Source organism: Condylura cristata, unplaced genomic scaffold, assembly GCF_000260355.1.
Source record: "Condylura cristata isolate star-nosed mole 26May11 unplaced genomic scaffold, ConCri1.0 scaffold00006, whole genome shotgun sequence".
In the NCBI taxonomy this organism is placed as follows: domain Eukaryota; kingdom Metazoa; phylum Chordata; class Mammalia; order Eulipotyphla; family Talpidae; genus Condylura; species Condylura cristata.
Genome location: NW_004567107.1, coordinates 67,380,663 through 67,401,998, shown reverse-complemented (window position 1 = coordinate 67,401,998; position 21,336 = coordinate 67,380,663). Strand labels below are relative to the sequence as shown.

The window sequence follows — 21,336 nt, the reverse complement described above, 5'->3', positions numbered from 1 at the left end:
TCATAAGGCTCTTCTCCCGATTTTGGATGTCCACAAAGCCAGTGTCATTGGCAGCGGAAAACTCAGGTTTGTACTTGCAAGTATCTGAATCCTTTGCAAGATATGGGTATGAGTCTTCTGAGTCCAGGCCTCCATTTTCCTTAATATACTGGAAGGCATAATCCATTAAGCCACCATTGCAGCCCTCATTGCCTTGAGACCGTGAACAGTCCACCAGGTTCTGTTCACTCAACGAAACAAGTTTTCCTGTTTTCCGGAACATCTGTCCTTCAAGGGAACCAGTTGCACTGAAGGCCCAACAAGAGCCACACTGACCCTGAAAATAAAAAGCAATCAGTTTACAAGATACAAAGATTAGCAATAATATAATCCATATATCTGAAACTGCATTTCACTCCATCTACCAGAGCAAATAAGCCAATGCTTTTTTGACTTTCCTATTAAACACAGATCTGAACTTGAATACTGTCATACTTGGTATAAATGACAGAATGAACAGAGAGAATACCTGATTTTTTACAGGAGTAACATAGCCTTTTTTTCTCCAATCCACAGATTTGGGGGTTTCAAGCAAAAAAGGTGACTGGAACATTTTGCCCCCCTTCTTTTGTTTCTCCTTTTGAAAGCCATTCATCACCTGCTTGAATTCCTCATTGGTCTTTAAGAAAAAGTAAATACAATATTGAAAAAGCAAGACATTATTTGATACAGTACTGAGGAGAGGCACACAAAAGCAGAGCAATCCATGCCACACTCACCATGTCACCAAAGGCATTCATGGCCATTGTGAAGCCATGTTTCCCTAGGCTGTATTCGCGATTGTGCAGTTCAATCATTTTCATATTTTTCTCCCACACTGCTCTCCTCCATCCTTCTTCACTCTAAAGACAAAAATGTAACCTTTCATATTTACTTCTATTTGAAACCAACTCACCTTCACCAAGTGCATTTGGAGAAAGAGGAAGAAAAACATCATGAGAATGAAAGGTTTTATATATCTGGAAGCTGTATGCCCAGATTGTACTCAGCCAGGGCACCATGAAGTTATTTGGTGAGAGTATGCCTGTGGAAGCTACTCTCTGCTATAAACTCCCACTTGAAGGACCCTAATTCTGGGCAATTTTCAGATGTTACCAACCATGCCATACAGTCTCCTATGAGTTGACTTCCACTGGGACCATTGTGCATCTAAAGTTTGATCAAATTTTGGAGTTGCTGAGCTTATTCCCAAGCAAAGAACAGTCAGGAGGAGTGCCGGAATCATGTTGCAAAAACCTGAGAGGGGGGGAAATGAGTATCTGATTAGACTGATCATTCTAAAAAGCCATCCTACTTTCTGCTGTGATGTTAAAGTGTGAGTGTGGTGGAGTAAAAACATTTAAACCATCTTCTCAAATATTCACAACAGGTTTATGGAAGGCTAAGGATATGGGTGGAGAAACAGGTCAAGGACTTATCAAACAGTGGACATATTTGAGCCAGTCATCAAAACAAAGACCAGAGTAACAAAATACAGAAATTGAAACAAACTTTTCTGTAAGAGAATTCAGGTCTAGATGGAAGTAGACGATTAACATGAAAACTAGGGAAACTGTTGGTTCCGGTTATTCAAAAAACAGGGGGGGGGGACCCCACAAGAGTAACCCATCTTTCTACCTGACTATTGCAAAGGTTACACCCCTCCAACTCTGCTTCTTAAAGTCCTTCTGAAAGACTTTCCCAGGAGGAGAGTAGAAAGACCCTCACTGCTCACTGTCCCCACTTGGTCCCTGCTGCCCACATCTTCTACCACCTCTCCAGACCCGGGTGTGCGATCACGTGGCACGACTAAGTGCACGAAGGGTCAAATCCCTGCGACTGAACAGGGCCTGGGCCAGGCCCACACGGTGGCACTACAAGGCGGGCAGGGCCAGGGCAGTGTAGCTTCGCTTGCTCGCGGCCTTAAGCAAAAGCCTGAAGCTGTTTACTGCAGGGCCAGGAGCCAGAGCCGGGCAGGAGAGCGGGGCCACACAGGCTGTTCCACGGGAACAGGCCTAGTCGGTGGCGACCCTGGAAACTAATTGATGCCCGCCGCCCTGAAGATCATTGGCCTGACCCAGACCTCGGCCTGGGGATCTCGGCGCCGGCGCCTAGTCGTCCTTCCCCTCCCCCCCCCATCCCCCTACACACACCTCAAAGCCACCAGGGCTGAAGGCCAAACCAAATCCTGCCGCTCCAGCTTTCTCGCGCGCGTCACCGAACCGGTCCCCTCCTCCAGCCCTCCTCCTCGTCCCTTCCGAACCCCCACACCCATCCGCTAACCTGCGGCGGCCCCCGCAGCGCAGGCACGCAACACAGACACTCGTAGCTCTTAATAGGTCGCAGGTCCCGAAGTAGTAACCAGCCCCTCTAGACTCGCCCTTTAAATTATCCAGACTCGCCCCTGCGGGGCTCGGCCCCGGCGTCTCCAGCCCGGCGATTGGCTGCGCCGACTTGGGGCGGAGCCTCGGACGCCGGCGCCCCGGCGCGTGACCCGGCTCTGTCCCTGCTTGTCCGGGTTGGCGGTCCAGCCTCAGAGGCGCTGTTCGAGGGGGCGTGGGGGAGGGGAGGCAGGCTAAGGGTCAGCCGACGGAGCTCGGCGGGGCTGGCGCCTCCCTGGAAACCCGGATCGATTCATTCACACCTTAAGTTGTTGGGACACTAGAAGCTATGACGAGCCCCAAGTGGACTTTTAGCTAAACCTCTCTTCAGCCCTGGAGTATTGGTTAAAAAACGTGTGAAGGGCAAAAACAATACAGTCTAGTCTAGTGGTTCCTGGTTTTGTCACAGCAAAGATGGGGCGGGCTGGAATGCAGAGCCTGGGGGAAGACTCTTATCTCCTTTCTGGGTGGGACGCAGCTGGTTTTGAAAGAGGAGGGCAATTCTCCAAACTTGGCCAGATTATGGTTCAAAATCAGGAGTAAACACTGATGAAGGTGTGACATTTTGTAATGTGTCTTCCCTAGTTCAGGGACTCTTCTTCCCTCTCAAGCCTTTCTCAAAACTTCTATTATGTACTGAAAATTTTGGCTTAATATAAAGGAAAACGGTTGAGAAGGCAGAAACTGCTTCCTCCCTCTTGCTCTCTGCATTATGGATCATTGTTTTTCTCAGCCTACTTTCCTTGAGATTTAAGAAAAGAACCTTAACAATATTTAATGCCAGGGTTTAGGTTACACAGTTTAAGGAAATGTTTTAGATGGCAATATACATTATATGTATATAATGTTTATAGTCACTAAAGACTGAAGACCTTTCAATTCAAAAACCTTTCTAAAATATATTAAATTATGAAAGAAGCATTTGAGGCCTAGGACGACAACTTAGTGTTAAGTAGGCTGCTTCAGGGACAGTGCAGACAGGGACTTTGGGAAAGTTAAAAAAGCTTCTGAGATAAGAGACGAGAATTCCAGGACTGATGAGGGCAGTAAATTTCAAAGCTATTAAGGAGAATAATTTAAGAGACCTTGGACAGGGGCAGTGAAAGAAAGACTAAGGTAAGTGCTAGGTACACAGGGATGTACAGCCACTTGGGAGACCGCCAGTCTCAAAGAGGATAGTAAGATTTTAGAATAGAGAAAAAAAGTTTAAATATTCCTTCCATACAGGCCCAAGGGTCATCTTTTGCCCCTCCTTGGCATTGCTGCCTTGGAGTCTGCTTTCATTCTTTCTTCTCTAAATAAACTATTTTCTTGAACAAAGTTTGCTTCTCTCCACTTATTTATTGAGCACTTGTCTACAATTCCTTTTTACAGCTTCACGAGACAAGAACTTGTGGTAGTTGAAGGATTACCAGATAAACAGCAGCAGCAGCAGCAGCAGCTGGTGCAGATGTCATGATCCTAATAGCACACTCTGGCTTCACAGTCAATGTAGAAAATAAATAACCCTTATCTCTTCTGTAACTCTTTTCTAGTCATATCTTATATATATACGTACATACATACATATGACACACACACACACACCCCAATGGAGTCTTAGTGCATGTTGATTTGTAACTTATTTTTTTTTTTTAAAGATTTATTTATTTGTGCATACAGAACTGGGGCACAAGCCAGAGGCTCAGGGGCGGTGAGAGTCTTCACCAGAGACAGAGTGGGGAGCAGAACAGGCAGATCGACGAAGTACACTGCTGAGGGGAGCAGCGGGCGGGTCAGGAGAGGTCTGCCGCGCCATGTGGTCATCTCCGGGGCAAGCGGGAATCGAACTCATGCGGAAGCGGCTTCAGATTGTCAGTGCTGTGCTTTAACCCACTGCGCCACAAGGGAGGGCCGATTTGTAACTTATTTTAAAAATGTATTTATTTATGCCTACAGAACTGGGGTGCAGGCCAGAGGTGCAGGGGAAGTGAGAGGATTCACCAGAGACAGAGTGGGGAGCAGAACAGGCAGATTGACTAAGTACACTGCTGAGGGGAACAGTGGGCAGAGGTGGCAGTGGGCATGTGGGCAGTGGGCATGTGGATCACCTCCAGGGCTGGGGATCATACTTGCACAGAAGCAGCTGTGGCTATCTTGCAGTGCTTTGCTTTATCCTGTTGCGCCACCAAGGAGAGCCCTGACTTGTTAGGTCGTATTTTATATTAATGTCTAAGAAAATAAGCAGAAATCAATTTGGGACACAGAAAAATGCTATAACAGAGCAGTTTGGCTGTGAATATGCCCTTTGGCTGCCCCAAAGATCTGGTACATCATAATTCCTTACCTCCACAAAAATAATGCTGTTGCCAGGAGGATGAACAATAAATAGAATGATTGGCCAGTCCTGGAAATCCACAAAATACATCCTTTACGATAAAGATTTTTATTAATTAATTTTTTGCATTTCTCACATATAAGTTGCATCTGAGCTCAAAGATAAGGACTCACTGAATGCTACCTCTTTACTTTGCTTATGAATGTTAGAAAATTACTGGATAACCAGTTCTAAAACAAATATCTTGTATGGAATATTCATGTGGCTTTTCTATGCCTGCTTTTCTCAATGGTACAGAAACTGTAATCCACTTCAGAACAAAGTGCTGCAAATAACCAGAAATTTTTCTGCACTGTCCTATGGGCTAGTCTTCTCTTTTGACTGAAAACAAAAATGCTAACTGTTATCATTACAATGGTAATGACTTTAGTTAACATCAATAACCTAAATAGAAGCACAATCAAAAAAATATGTTTTAAAAAATCAATTTATTAAAAAATTTCATTTTCTATTCTTTGAAGCAGAATTCTTTCTCTCTCAAACACAACCAGATGCTGGAAGCTCTTGAATGATTTGAAAGGATATTTTATGTATTCAGCGGGAGTTTTTTTCTTTTAAAATCAATCATGGCAGTCAACACCAGCATCTACATTCTATTTCTATTCACATGTAGAAATAAATGAAGACCACCAACTTACTATAAGAAATGAGATAATTCAAAGACAGGGTAAAAAAAAAAACTAATAATAAAAAAATAAGAAGCTGGGGTAAGCACTGATTTGAGGCTGTTGTCATGGGGCAGTTGGAGGAGGAACAACTAGAAAAAGAATAGTTCATATGACTGGTTTGGGGACAATTTGTAATTCTCTGATTTCTTCTGAGTTGAAAGAGGAGGTAAAAATGAAGTTTGTAGCCATTCATAAGTCTTGCCTCCTGAAGTGGTTTCTGCAGAAGTTTCTTTTGTGGGTCAGAGTACTATTGTCAAACAAAGTATGACCATTGTTCATTTGTTTACTCAGTGATCACAAGAAACTTAATTTATTCTAACATGTGGGTTTTACAATAGCCTTTGGGCCATAGCTCCATAAGATTGCACAGGGTGGAAAAACCTGCTGCTGTCTTAACATCTGGGCCTTAAGCAATAATCATATCCTGACAGAAATCTGTCTGGCAGGCACTGCTCCAAGGGATGGCATCTCCTTTATTTCTTGGAATGTGTCATAAATGCAATGGAGGGAAATTAAATTAAAACCTAAAATTAAATCAAGACATACCTAAATTCAGGAGAAAGCCATTTAAGCAAGAGAGTAGAAGCAATTCAAATTCATGACCTCTCCTTATATATAATATGTTAAATAATGCTTTACAGATATGTATTACTGCTAACCATCATGTTCTCTTTCTATTCCCATTTCTTTGTAAAATAACTTAGATGAATGCTAATTATTAAAATGGTTGCATTTTAGTTATGTGATCAAGCCTTAATTCTGTCTGGGATAAAAACACAGTTGGTAAAACTTCCTAACTCCTATTTAAAATGCAGCACTTCAGATGAGCAATAGACACATGAAAAAATGTTCATCATCACTTATCATCAGGGAAAAAAATTCAGGGTCCCAACGAGAAGATACTACACCTGTGAGAATGACCCATATACAAAAAAAAAAAAAAAAAAAAAAAGAACCAACAAGAGTAGGCAAAGATCCAAAGATGTGGGGAAAAAAGGAATCCTTGCCTACAGTTGGTGGAAATGTAAAGTGTCCCAGTCCCTATGAAAAGCAGTATGGGAATTTCTAAAGGTATTAAAAATGTGTCAATTCTACTTCCAGATAGAAAATACAAAAACATAACTCAAAGGGATATATACATTCCCTCTGTTCCTTAAAGGACTATTTAGATTAGCCTAGCTATGGAAATAATTCATGTGTCCAAAATTGAGGAAGTAAGAAGATGTGGTATATATACACAATGGAATACTACTCAGTTATCAAAAAAAAAAAAAAAGATAACCTCTTGCCTCTTGCAAAAGCATTTATGAAATGGATCATGCTAAGTGGAAGGAGAAAAACTAATATGTTTTGGTGTCACTATTATATGGAATATAAAGAAACAAAAGAAAGGGTCAGATAAAGTTCAACCAGGGATAAGTCTTAGAAATCTACCTGAAGGGAGAAGCAAAGTGGGAAGGGAGCAAAATGGTGAAGGACTGTAGTTGTATTAGCTATGGGTGTTTGGGGTAAGCATCTGGAGGAGGTGAACATATACCTCTAAATCATATACAGTGTTGTAAACCAATGATAGTGTCATAAAAAAAATGAAAAATGCCATATCTGTGAAAGTATAGTCTTATGTATATCTGTGTAGATTTCCTTTTTTCACTAGTAAATGGTATATGATCAAAGAGACAAGCCCTGTGATGTTAGGAGAGTCACCTTGCATGTAATTGTGATGGGGGTTGTTCTATGGGAACAAACAGAAGGGATATCCATCTATGAAGACCTGATTCTTCTGGGAATAAAAGCATTATTAGAGAGGATTCCTGTGATGATGATGATATTAACAGTAAAACAAGATACAGATGGTCCCTGATTTGGGATGATTTATGATTTTTTGACTTTATGATGATGTCAAAGTAATACACATTAGGTAAAAACATACTTTGAAGTTTGAATGTTGATCTTTTCCTGGGCTAAAGAAACATGGTAAGATACCCTTGTTTTGATATTGGGCAATGGCAGTGAGTGGTAACTTCCGGTCAGCCACAGGATCATAAGGCTAACCTATGATATTCGATTGCTTTAGGTGCATTGAATGCATTTTCAATTTATAGTAGTTTCATTTTACAAAGGGCTTATTGTGATTAACTCCATTTAAAAAAAAAAAAAAGATTTATTCGGCCCTCCCTGGTGGCGCAGCTGGTTAAAGAACTGCACTAAGAAGCTTAAGCCACTTCCACATGAGTTCGATCCCCACCTGCCCCGGAGGAGATCCACATGGTGCTGCAGACCTCTCCTGACCCACCCGCTGCTCCCCTCAGCAGTGTTCTTCGTCGATCTGCCTGTTCTGCTCCCCCCCAATCTCTGAAAGTTTCAACCATAGGGAAGGAACAAACCTATTGGCATGGTATTAAAGACCTAGAGGCTTTTAGTATTTCCCCCCAACATAACAACCCCTTCTATTTGTTTCATTCAATGAGTCTAGAATATCTCTTAAAAACATTATCTGGAAAACTTCATAACGCATTACCATTTACCATTCATGGAAAAGAGACTTTATGATTTTAATTTTCATATAAGTGTACATATGAAATAGCTACTTCTCTGAGCTAGCTTGCTTTTCCTATAGTCAGCTCATTTATCAAGTAAATCAATCAGCAAGAAATAAGCCCTTTGTGTTTACTATTCTTTTCTGGTGTTGTTCAAGGGTTTACTTAAATACATTCTAAATGTAACCCTTTAAACAGCTTTTCTGAAACTCAGTCTTTGTGTTTTAAAATTTGGGCTTAACAATAATAATCTTGATATTATTTCACAGAAGCGCAGACCATGACAAGTATGTTTAAATAATATGTGAAGTTTCATGGTGCAGTAGATAACAAAAGAGTTAATCTTGTGAGATTTTTCCTTATCCCTCTGAATATAATCCATAATTTTACTTTGGATGCCAGAGGATTTCTTCTTGAAATCTGAAAATATGGTTGTTTCATGAAATAAACTCTAACTTCCTATGTGACAAATTTCCAAAGACTTGGAGGCTTTAACAAAATAGGCATATTTCCTCTCACCATTACAGAGGTCATAAAGTCCAAAATCAGCATCATTCAATTGAAAAACAAGCGTTGATAGGTCTGTACTCTCCCTAGAGGCCCTAGGGAAGAAACTGTTCTGAGTGTCTCCGGTGCTCCTTGACTTGTGTCCACATCACTCCAGTCTCTGCCTCACATGGCCTCTTCTCTTATCAGAAAAGCCACTGTGCTTCGCCCTTGTAAGGACACGTGTGATTGTGTTTAAAGTCTATCCAGAGTCCAGTAACCTCTCCATCTTTAGTTGATTTAGCTACATTTGCAATGTCTTTGTCATATAAGGTAATATTTATAAGTTCTAGTATAAGAACAGATACTTAATACACATGGCCTAAATAAAAAGTGGATTTCTTGACAAGATTATTCAAAACTTTGTGCTTATCCTAAAAGTTGGCTGTACTAGCACAGTTTAGGCCCTAAATTCTCTATGATCTTCTAACACTGTATTTTTTTTTTTTTTTTTTTTTTTTTGCACATAGGTTTGGCTACAGCTAGTTTCTTCAGGGACTTACCTATCAGTGCAATGTTTGAAATGGCTTTTTAAGTTTCAACACTCCCACATAGCAGTTTTTATTACCTGCCCATCCCCCCCTTTCACAGCCACCCACCTCATTGTCTCTACACATAAAAACATTGCTCACCTCCCCCTTCCCTGAGACATTGCCAGTTTAGACTTTGAGCAGCTCCTTGTTGCAATCATCCCCATTATGAAAGTCTTTTCTTTACTAATGCACTGTTATCATAATTCTCCCCCTTCCTATTTTTATGGTATGTGATCAAAACAGACAAGACCTTTCTGCTTGCATGTAATTGGGCTGGGGGTTGTTCTATGGGAACAAACATATCCATCTATGAGGACCTGGTACTCCTGGAAATTAAAGCATTATTAGAGAGGATTCCTGTGATTTTGATGATGATGATGATGATAGTAACAGGAGAATAATACTCAGGTACAAGGCATGTCTTAAGCATTTTATAGCTGCCCCTTCATTTTCTTTTCTCAACAAACTTATGACAACGTTTTTCAAACAGAATCACCTGGAGGGCTTGTGAAGACAGTTTGATGATCTCTATCCTCTGCATTTCTGATTTAATGAGTGTGGAATGGACTTCCAGATTTGTTTTTTTGACAGATTTCTAAGGGACCTGTTTTGGGAACCACTTCCCTAGGAAAAGGATGCTATGATATGCTCCATTTTACAGCTAAGAATAGTCACAGGGGTGGGGCATACAAAATCAAGGCAGGATGGGCCAGTGGGGGAATAGTATTCCATCATCTCTAAAGTGAAGAAATGTGTTTTAGGGCAGCAGGGTAGAGTTAGAGAATGAAATTGAGTTTTGGGGACTTTACTCTCTTCCCTTACCACTAGGCCTCTCGCTTACAAACTGGATGCCAGAAGACAGCAGGAGAAGTGGATCATGAGTACTGAGGTTGTAATCAATAGAGGACTAATGTTCTTTAAGGCCTGGTTCTGCACTTCAATTCTGTGATGGTCAACCTGGTGAAAGAAGGAAAAGACAGGTGAGCCACATGGAAGGCATGCTGCCTGAACTGGGCTGGGTTCCATATCTTCCCACTCCATCAGTTTCCAGGAGGGCATTTTGCCCTATGTCTCCTGGGTGTTTCCTTCTTAAACATTTCTCAGAGACAACAGCCTTGCTTCTTCATTGTGATCAATTCATTGCCAGATTTTTACACCTACCTCTGATGACAATGCTTCAGTGATTCATGATTTTGAGACATTCAGGCACAAAAGTGTTCACTCATTTACCCATTCAAAAATCATACATATAAAACATTCTTTAAAATTTGAGAACACAGTAGAAAATAGAACTAATCAAACATCCCCAGCTCCCCGTATGATTCCCCAAATAACTAAACCCAGAAAAATTTCTCAATATAAGCTTTGAATGTTTTGTTGAGTTAATCACTCCACTCTGGTGGTTTATATTTCTCTTTACTTGTGCCCTGTGGGTCCCCTAATTTTCAGGTTGCTGCCTTCCTATCTTGTTTTCCTTGTCCTCAAAGCAGGTTTATATGTCTGGTCTCAAGCATATTTAACTTTTATCTTCAAATCCAAAGGATCCACTGAGAAACCCAGAGTCTCCTTGTGAGACTAATTCACCCTCTGAATACAAATGCTGTCTTGCTTTGGGATTACTGCTAACATGACCAAATGAAATGCCATGTACGAATTCAGTATGGAACATTCTGTTCTGATCCAAGGAAGCAATAACTACTTAATTTAAATGGATTTTATTACTCATAGCATCCTGTATCCACCATTAGGTTTAAGGAACTTAGGTCCTGGGGAACTTCTGCTCCCAGGACACAGAAATCCTAGGCCTTCTTCATTGTCTTTGAGATGCTTAGAAATGCCACAGAAGGCCCTCCCTGGAAGTGCAACAGAACTGCAAGCTAGCCGCAGCTGCTTCAGTGAGAGTTTGATCCCCACCAGGGAGGTGATCCACGTGGTGCAGCAGACCTCTCCTGTCTGGCCTGCGGTTCCCCTCAGCAATATACTTCATCGATCTGTCTGTTCTGCTCCTCACTCTGTCTCTGGTGAATCCTCTCACCACCCCTGCTCCTCTGGCCTGTACTCCAGTTCTGTATGCATAAATAAATAAATCAAAACAAAAACAAAAACAAAACAAGAAATGCCACAGAAATCAGAACTGCCTTGTTCCTTAGAAAGTCCCCCAAACCAGGGAACTAGCCAGCTTTGTACTCAGTAAAGGTACTGAAAGGCGTCATCACCCCATCCTTTGGGACCTGATGAATTCTAAAACGCTGGAAGATAGTACAAGGGGTCGTTTGCAGATCAGATGCGGGGAAGTCCTTGGATGTGACATGTCATGGCTACCATTGCCTGCCTGATTCCAGTGGAGAGATCCCTTTCCTTTGCTCTTCTTTTAGGAAGATCTAAGGGGACATAAGGAAAAAGAAAGATGGCAAAAATGTGCATGGAGGAAAAACTTACCTTAAACAAGTATTTAATCTAATGATTTCCAAAAATATTAGCATCATAAAGTCATTTTGGTATACTACTGCATTTCCCTTTGTTGAGTATACTGAAGTTCTACGCATGCACACAACAGAAAACAGAACTTTTTTTATAAGCCCTGTTGGGAGTTGCCATTTGAAAATGAGTAAATTAATCATTTTGACAATTTGGTGAAGGTAGGAAAGCTGGAGACTTGTCTGAATTTTAACTTCTGTTTTATCTTTTTGACTCTCCTTTTCAATTGATGGAGCAGTGAAATTTCTTTTGAGTTTTCTCTTCTTATTATTGATTATTCTGATTGAGATGAACCAAAATTACATAACATCCTAAAACTATTTTACAAAACTGTTTTTATGTTCTAGCCATGTCTGCATTAACAGCCAGTAAAAAATTGACAAACCGGGCCCTCCCTGGTGGCGCAGCGGGTTAAAACACAGCACTGAGAAGCTCAAGCCACTTCCGCATGAGCTTGATCCCCGCCTGCCCCGGAGGTGACCCCATGGCGGGGCAGACCTCTCCTGACCCGCCCACTGCTCCCCTCAACAGTGTACTTCGTAGATCTGCCTGTTCTGCTCCCCACTCTGTCTCTGGTGAATCCTCTCACGGCCCCTTCACCTCTAGCCTGTACCCCAGTTCTGTATGAATAAATGGATGAATCTTTAAAAAAAAAAAATTGACAAACCAATGGAAAAACTTTAAGTACCTGTTGCCTCAATTTGGTACCCAGCTGCACTGGTTATAGAGGCTAGAAAACAACTTTGGCAAGAATAAACTTCGTGTAAATTAGTTATTTATAACTTACACTAAACCTAGGTTTCACTCACCATATTTGTGGATAATATCATTGCCCTTATAAGTTGCATTAAAAATTAAATGAGATGGCCCTCCCTGGTGGTGCAGCGGGTTAAAACACAGCACTGAGAATCTAAAGCAGCTTCCGCATGAGTTCCATTCCCGCCTGCCCCGGAGATGACCACATGGCGTGGCAGACCTCTCCTGACCCGCCCGCTGCTCCCCTCAGCAGTGTACTTCCTCGATCTGCCTGTTCTGTTCCCCACTCTGTCTCTGGTGAAGCATCTCGCTGCCCCTGTATGCACAAATAAATAAATCTTTAAAAAAAATTAAATGAGATGATGAGTATTGACATAATAAGCCATTTACAGAATTTCTTCCTCAAAAATTGACATATCTTTGACAATTGTCATTTAATACAAAGTTGCACTAATAATGATACTGGTAGTTGTGCCATTGTTACATAATGTTACTTGTAGTTATGCCAATGGAGAGTTTGTCCAATATTCACAACAGATTTGGTGATATATACTAAAAGTGGGGAATGATGCTGGTAACTGTGGACCATTAAATTGGTGCCCCCTAGAGGGGTTTGCTGGTAGAAAATAGAGTACCCCAGAAAGGTGCTATAAGTGGGGTGAAGCAATAGAAAAAGTATGAAAGGGAACTTTGGGCACACACAGAGGAAGCTCTGGGTATGCGAGACAAGAAGCTGCACATATGCAGGCGCAAGAGAAGCTGTGCAGATGCACGTGAGAGAGTGGAGGCATGTCCACATGGAGAAGGGTGGGAAAGAGAAGCTGAGCCGCAGCCTCACCAGTGCAGTGCTGAGATAGTGGCAGAGGGCCCAGGACAGCTCTGCATGGGCTTTGTGGAGCTGGGCTTTGTGGGCACAGGCCGCATGATGTCTCCTGTTGCATCCTTTGCTGTATTTGTGAGTCAAATCCTGGCCTCTAGTTTAGCTGCCGCATATGTGCACAGAAGCAGGAAGACACCATCTTAGACACGCAGCCTATTGTTGGGGAGAGGTGTTGCACATCCTCAGTGGTCGGGAGATGCCATTATACCAGTTTTTATGCAGGACTGGACAGTACTTTGGGTACTTTGGGTAAAGTAAATGGCCATTATTGGCCTCAGTAACTCTTGTTTATTTTTTTCTTTTGGTTTGTTAAATAAATCCCTTTGTTGTTATTACAAGACTGCTTGAGCAGTCTTGTAATTGTGTGTTCAGGTGAAAAATCAGATAGTAATGGGTAAATTATTTGGGCAGCAGGGCCGTGGCCAGTTTAGTGTCCTCCCTCCTACCCTGCATCAATAGAAGCATTGAGATACTATATCCTATATCATGACCATGCTTATTACTTTGACCTTTTTTTAATTACTCATTATTTTTTAAATTTATTTTTACATCATTCTTCATTTTGTGCCTGTTTCCATCTCGTTTGTAATCCCCATGGACTTCCCACCACCGATTCACCCGTGTACCATCACCATAGTCCTGTGTACCTTTCCCACACCATTTTTGATCCCATTCCCCACTCCACACCTATAAAATATTTTTGGTATATATTTATTCATTGTTTTATTACAACTGCTTTTTCCCCCCAGTCCCTTATGCTCCTGCTATTAGTGAAAACATTGGTATTTTTCTTTTTCTTTCTGGCTTATTTCACTAAGCAGGATCTCTTCCAGGTCCATCCATGTTGCTGCAAAAGACATGAGTTGATCTTTTTATATTGCTGAGTAATATTCCATAGTGTATATACACCACATCTTTTTAATCTAGTCATCTACTTTTGGGCATTCTTAAATGTCTAAAATCCTACTGTAACACATCAAAGAAGTTTTTAACTTGATTCAAGGAAACAACTCTCAAAAAACCATAAAAACTGAGGGTGTGAGCTCCTTTCCCCTTCAGCTGATTCTTGGCTAGGATCTTCTCCCACTTTTCACTTTACTGTCTTATGAAACTCTCATAATATATATGAATGGATTAGAAATCCTCTAAGAAGAGTATTTAAAGAAAAGTGATAGGTGTGAGCTAATGTGTCCTGAGGAGTTTAACCTAGTGCTAGGCCTGGGTCCAGAGTGGCATAGATGGCTAAGCTTTCCCTTTACCACCACACCCAAATCTATGAGACTTGGTGTTGTTTCTGTACCTTAATTTGCAAATGGCCTCCAATTGTAAATATTCTCCCTGGGAATACCTTCTAAGGCAAAACAGTGGGAAGGGTAGAGGACTAATTTATATATTGACTATCTTTCTCAGGGTCTGTGCTGAGGAAATCAATGATGAACAATTACTGATGCATTTCCTCTGCTGGGGGCATTGGCATTCAATTGTGCAGCAGTCTTGAATTGAACATTCCCTTTGGAATATTCCATTTGCTTCCTTGCTTTCCCATTTACCTAACACCTTGAGAGTTATTAAGTTTGTAGGGTCCCCAAGAGGTGATGTTCCCATGTAGTCACTCTACCCCCTTGATAGAGGGAGCCTCAGAAAGTTTGGCAGCCACCTCTTTATCAGATATTACTGGGAAAAGGAATTCTTGAATGACAATAAGTAAAAGCCATACCTACCAAAACTATCTGGTGCAATTTCTTCAGGATCAAATGACTTACTGATTCAGGTGCCTCTGCCTAGTCACAGGCACAGTAGTATGACTGATTATCTTTTCTCAGTCTTCATGGTGTTGTCTCACTGCTCCTTTGACCCTCAGGCTGCCCACTCAAACTTTGAAGAACCCCCTGTGTTGACTGAAAAGAAAGGTAACTATTACAGGAAGCCCTAAATGACATTCTAATCAAAACACTTTCATCACTTTAAAGTTCTTTCTCAGGAGGCAAAATTCAATGTCATAGAATAGGTACAGAATCTATCCTCTGTAAACCACTGCAGGCATTAACGAAATATCTACAATTATAAATGGCATCAAATAATACAAACACTTCTCTTTTAGATATAATAACTTACCTTCTTTATCTTTCCTTGTCAGTCCACATATCACTCTATGATTTAAGCATATCGCTATTCCTTTAACATTCTCTTTTTATCTTATTTCAATTTTTTTTTTGCCACAGAAGTATATTTGCAAGGATATTTTCATAGATGTGTGCAAATATTATTATAAACTTGGAATGGAAATACTTGCTGAGAAAAGTTATTCCATCTATGAAGACAATGTGCATCAATTCATATTTAGTAAACTAGCTCATTTTATAAGCAAAACATGATCTAATGGCTTATGAAACTCTCATAATATATATGAATGGATTGGAAATCCTCTAAGAAGAGTATTTGAAGAAAATGGTATGTATGAGCTAATGTGTCCTGAGGAATTTAACTTAGTGCCTGAGAAGACTGGGTACTGAGTGGTCTTTGATCACCAGGAGTCTTATAATTTGGATAACTTGTATAATCTTTCTCTGGACCTCTATTTTACAACATTGAGAACCATTCTCAGAGGTTCACATACACTATTTGAAGCCAGGAACTTTTCATACATATTGGAATTTACTTAATTCACTCTTCACAACAACCAAGTAAGACTCATAATCCATTTTACACTTGACAAACAAAATGGAATTAGCTGTGTACCCTTAGGCAAATAACTTAACCACTGTTTTTCTGGTACCCTAGTGGGAAAAAAACAGAAGTGATAATATTTTATCTACTTTAGGGTGTGAGAGTCTATTTTATGTATCCATTTGTATAGGCTATACAAATGGCCACAGTTATTCAAACACTAATCTATATATTGATATGCAGTTATTTTATAGATGTGGTAACAGCGAAAATCGGTTGACCTTAAGTAAGGGAAATTATCCTAAAATATAATCTTAGGATGTTATCCTAAGTACAAAAAATACAAAATATTGATGTGTATCTAATTCAGTCAGTTGAAAGATTTTCACATCATAAATTAGATTTCCTAAGGAAGTAGCAATTCTACTATGGACTTAGTTGCAAGCCCAAGAGTTCCAGAAGGATTTTTTCCTGAAAATCATCAGATTTTCCTAGTTAACCCCCCCCATTACAGAAACTAATTCCATGCAATAAATACCTTAACATATATCCATACACACAACCCTGGTTCTATCTCTCTGGTTGAATGTCATAAAATACTAAAAGTATTTTATTTACAAGATACTTTCTAGTACCTGAGAATTATAAGACATTTATAGCTTAAATATAAGCTGTACAGTCTTCATCCCCAATATAGGAGATGATGGGAAGATAGCAGAATAGAAAAGGGACTGAAAAGACTGGGTATTGAGTGGTCTTTGATCACCAGTAGTCTTATAATTTGGATAACTGGTATAATCTTTCCCTGGACCTCTATTTTATAACATATAAAATATTTTTTTTTAAAGGAGTTAAACAGGGCCCTCCCTGGTGGCACAATGAGTTAAAGCACAGCACTATGAAGCCATCTTCAGCCACTGTGGCACAAGTTCGATTCCTCACAGGGGCCATGACATGGTGCAGCAGACTTCTCCTGGCCCACCTGCTGCTCCCCTCATCAGTATATTTCAGCACCTCTGCCTGTTCTGCTCCCCATTCTGTCTCTGGTGAATACTGTCATCCCTCCATACCTCTGGTGTGTACCCCAGTTCTTGTATGCATAAATAAATAAAACTTAAGAAAAAAATAAAAAGGAGTTGAACCAATGGTTTCTTTCTTTTTTAAAAAAAGCTTTATTTATTTAAGCATACAGAACTGGGGTGCAGGCCAGAGGTGCAAGGGCAGTGAGAACATCTACCAGAGACAGAGTGGGGAGAAGAACAGGCAGATTGATGAAGTACACTGCTAAGGGGAGTAGCAGGTGAGACAGGAGAGGTCTGCTGTGCCATGTGGGTCACCTCCCTGTTCAGGGATAGAACTTGTGTTCAAGCAATTGCAGCTAGATTTAACCCATTGCATCACCAAGGAGGACTCCTGATCAGGTGATTTTTATAGGTCTTTCCAGAGCTAAAAGGTCTAGAAATGTGAGTTTGCTTTATATCCACAGTAGGGTTTATATTGTCAGCTTTATTGATGTATCATGTACATATAACTAGTTGTCCAAATTTAAGTATACAGGTGATGAGTTTTGACAAATACATCCAGTCCTATAACAGCTCTGATGATGAGATAACATTTCTATCCTTTCACAAAGTTCCCTCTTTCCCTCACTTAAGCTTAGCCTTTGTATTTAATAATTGATCAGCTTTCAGTCACTGTTAGTGACTCAGGGATACTGGGTCAGGGATTCCAAACAATTAAGGAGTGTGTGCTTTAAAGGGATTTGGCCATCTGTGCTCAACAAGGCAAAGGAAATCACTCTTAGTGGGACAGTTCTTTTATATGAATAATGTGAAAAGAAAGAGAAGAAAGACTATTCCTAGTAATAGTAAACATCCCAAATTACCCTTCTCTTGTGACAAATGTTCAACCAATAAAGTTGGCCTAAAGTAAGGCCTGTCAGACTGAATCATTGCACAAATCCAAAGCATTATTTGGCAGAGCACCACATGGATACGGACAGGTAGGTTTGGGGTAGAAAAAGGGGTACAAATATTACAGCACAAACCAAGATAATGACGACAATTGTCTCTGCAGAGGATAGTCTCCCCACAAGGCTAATAGTCTCTCAACCCTGTGTCTCTTCCAAGTCTCCTACATAACTCTCTTCTGTGTGTCTCCTCTAAGTTTCCTCCCCAGCAACAGCAGTGTGGAAGATAGGTGGCAGAAGAATTTGAGTCTACATGTGTTTAGTTATAATAAGTATGGCTTCTTAACTCCACCCCTCCTTCCTACTAGCTCCCCTGCTCAAAAAATCTGGTTTATGTCATACTGAGACTTCTAATCTGTGGTACCTGCATGTAAATGGTGACAGGGGAAATGGTACCAGGTCACCATACTGAGATGCTTTTCTACCTTTCATGGAAATGCATTCTATGTCGACTTTAGTTTTGCAGCCTTTATTAAAAAGTCACATAAATGGACTCATATAACATGTTTTCTTTTATGTCTGGTTTCTTTCACTTAGCACAATGATTTTGAAATTCATATCTATAATTATTCATGCACTTTGTTATAATTTCAATTGAATATTTGCATTTCTTCCAAAATAAAGTGCTTATATCCTTTACCCATTTCCTACTGAGACACTGGATTTTTGTTTTCATTTAATAAATAAATAATTTAATAAAAGCAAATTTTTTTAAAGTCAGTGAAAAACGTGAAGTTGATTCCAGCTTTTCTAAAATTTCTTTAGTATATTTGCCACCTAACAGCCCATTTGGAGCAGGCCACCCCTGCTCTCAGGAACTAGGTTCTCTTTCATGTCTCAGCTTCTTGAAGGAAAGCACATGCTAGCCTGTTCTCACAGGAATAAGGAGAAAGGAGAGGATAGATGACTTACCTCCATCTCTGCTTGTTGGTGCACATTTGACGGTGGTTTTCAAGCCACAGAGTTAAGACCCCAGCTGTCATTGTCTCTGAGTATGTGCAGCATGTCCTGGGTCCAGAGACCATACTTGGACAAAGACTGGATATGCTTCAAACAGTAGCAGCTTTGCCTACTTTTCGTCCTGGTGCACTAGTATGTACCATGGAACAGAGGAGGTGCTATTCACCCTCAGCTCATTCTGCCTTATTATCCATGATAAAACATTCAGAAAGCCTCCACAGGACAGGATGTCTTCAGCAGTAACCACCTCCAAATCCTTGGTGAAAAGGGAAACTGAGAAGGTCTATGGGACTGAGAGATAAAGGGTGTTGGAATAGGCCCTGGGCAAAGTCAGTTCAGTCCCACTAATGCTTCAAGGCTGCTTGGATGCCACCCCCATTTCTTTTCTTTCCAAGGCTGTGCCACACCTTTTCTCATCTGTCCTGTATTGGCCAGCTGAAACAAGAAGTCTTAATCTATTGCACTGGGACAATAGATTGTCTAACTTCCCAGGGAGATCAGTTGCTCTCGGGGAATTAGGTTCTACTGGGTGACATCAGGATGGCACCAATTAGGTACACCCCAAGTAAGTGGGCTGTCCTGTGCCAGCTTCAGTGTCTAGCTGCCAAAGAACAGTTCCAGAATGAGGTGGGGGAGAAGGAGTACATGTTTTTCAAACAGATGATTTCCCACTACTCACTAAGAACATACAACCTGCTTATAAACTGGAGTTACCAGCTTATTGAAAGCTTGATATGTATTCTTAGATAGGCATAATTGGGGTTTTTCTTCCTCATTATTTCTTTTATTCTGCATTTATTTTGCATAACACTAAATTGAAGAAGGAAACATAAAGCAGTAAGTACTAATTTGTTAGAAATAAGAATGGTGACAATGGAAAAATACAGTCTTGGTTCAACTTTAATGCCTACTGCACATTTCTTAATTAAGGCTTCCACTGGAATTTGCATAGTAGTCTGCCTCTGACACATTATTTCTTTTTTTAAAAAAAGATTTATTTATTTATGCATACAAGAGCTGGAGTGTAGGCCAGAGTTTTGGGAGGTGAGAGAATTCACCATAGACACAGTGGGGAGCAGAACAGGTGGGTCTACTGAAATACACTGCTGAGGGGAGCAGTGGGCCGGTCAGGAGAAGTCTGCCATACCATGTGGGTCAGCTCCTTGGTTAGGGATCAAACCCAAGCTGCAGTGGTTGCTGATAGCTTCATAGTGCTAAGATTTAACCCTTTGCAGCACCAGGAGCCCCCTTCTATGACAATTTCAAGAGTGTTTTATTCCAGAATTTTTTTATAGAGCTCTCCAAAATCCCATTTCTTAATCTACTGAGACATCCTCATATTCTTTAAATTCCCTAAATCTTTAGAGATTTAATATTCACTTACTGGTATGAGGAGAGTTCACCTCAATAGTCTTCAGAGGTCTTCTCAAAGTTTTATTCTGCTTCTGAGATCCCAAAGAGATTGGAAGATTTTCCCAGCATCTTTAGTATGGAAAACCATCTGTTTCATTCCCATTATATGTTACCACACAAATAACCCTTGTGGAGCTCACTGCTGAGTTTCATGTGTTTATCCTACCATGTATGACCCAGGTAAAGCTCAGACTTAGATATGTTTGTATTATGTTTCATATTCAAATGCACAGTTCCAACACCTTATTTTATCATTGTCTTCCTTGTATTCTGTCAAGCACTCAGTGCACGTTCATATCTGTGTGGGTGCTTCCCAAACACTAATTGGTGATGACCAGGATAATGGTGTTGACAAATGGCCCCATGAAACTGATGAATCATTTGGTGTAAGAGGCCTAGTACAGCAGTTATGTAATGTTGCTTCACCAAACAGGTAATGTTTCATACCTCAAAGGAACACAGAACACTGTCTTACAGCACCTAGTCATTATTTCCAGTCAGAGCCAAGAAGGTTTCTTTGAAGAGATAGAATTTTTGAAAAACATTAAAACTTAGGCAGACTGTTAATATAAGAGACACAGCAGCTTTTCCTTCTTTCTTTCTTTTTGGGTCAAGTTGCTACCAACACTTGGCTCCCTCGTGAGTCGGTAATTAAACAAAAAGAATGAAGTAAGAAGTTTGAATCAGATGATAAAAACAAATAAACAAATTCATATGAGTACTAGCATTTCAATGCTATTGTTCACCCCTCCTGTGGAAAGGTCTGGACATTTAAATAGTCCGTGGCATAGACCAGTTTATAGAAAACGTTTTGATTTATGTATGAAAGTTAATTAATTTTGACCTTCAAAATGGTAATTTCAAGAGGTTCAACTTAATGAAACATTTAACTTTTACTTGGAATATGTCTATAAAACATATATAAACACTAAATTTAAGGGATAAATTCTAATACTTGCTTTATACCAAATTTATAATTACTCTTGCTTGATTTTCCTTTTTTAGGTATAAGTAAAGCAAAATAAAATCACTTCTTTCTAAAATTTCCTTTTCCTTTAACTTTTTACAAAAGGTTTATTTCTTTTATTTTTTGTTTTAAAGATTTATTTATTTATTCATATAGAACTGGGGTACAGGCCAGAGATGCGGAGGG

General features: G+C 40.3%; 1 protein-coding gene across 1 annotated transcript in view; it reads right to left on the bottom strand.

Moving 5' to 3' along the window:
- The window catches only part of CTSL (cathepsin L), a 4,697-nt gene extending 2,286 nt beyond the window's left edge, over positions 1 to 2,411 (bottom strand). Inside the window, exons 1-5 of the mRNA XM_004677797.2 lie at positions 2,302 to 2,411; positions 1,139 to 1,275; positions 759 to 881; positions 509 to 658; positions 20 to 316 (exon numbers count right to left, since the gene is read on the bottom strand). Coding sequence (XP_004677854.1) covers positions 20 to 316; positions 509 to 658; positions 759 to 881; positions 1,139 to 1,264 — 696 coding nt within the window. The 5' untranslated portion in view covers positions 1,265 to 1,275; positions 2,302 to 2,411. The remainder of the gene's footprint in view (positions 1 to 19; positions 317 to 508; positions 659 to 758; positions 882 to 1,138; positions 1,276 to 2,301) is intronic.
- Between the last annotated feature and the right edge of the window lie 18,925 nt (positions 2,412 to 21,336).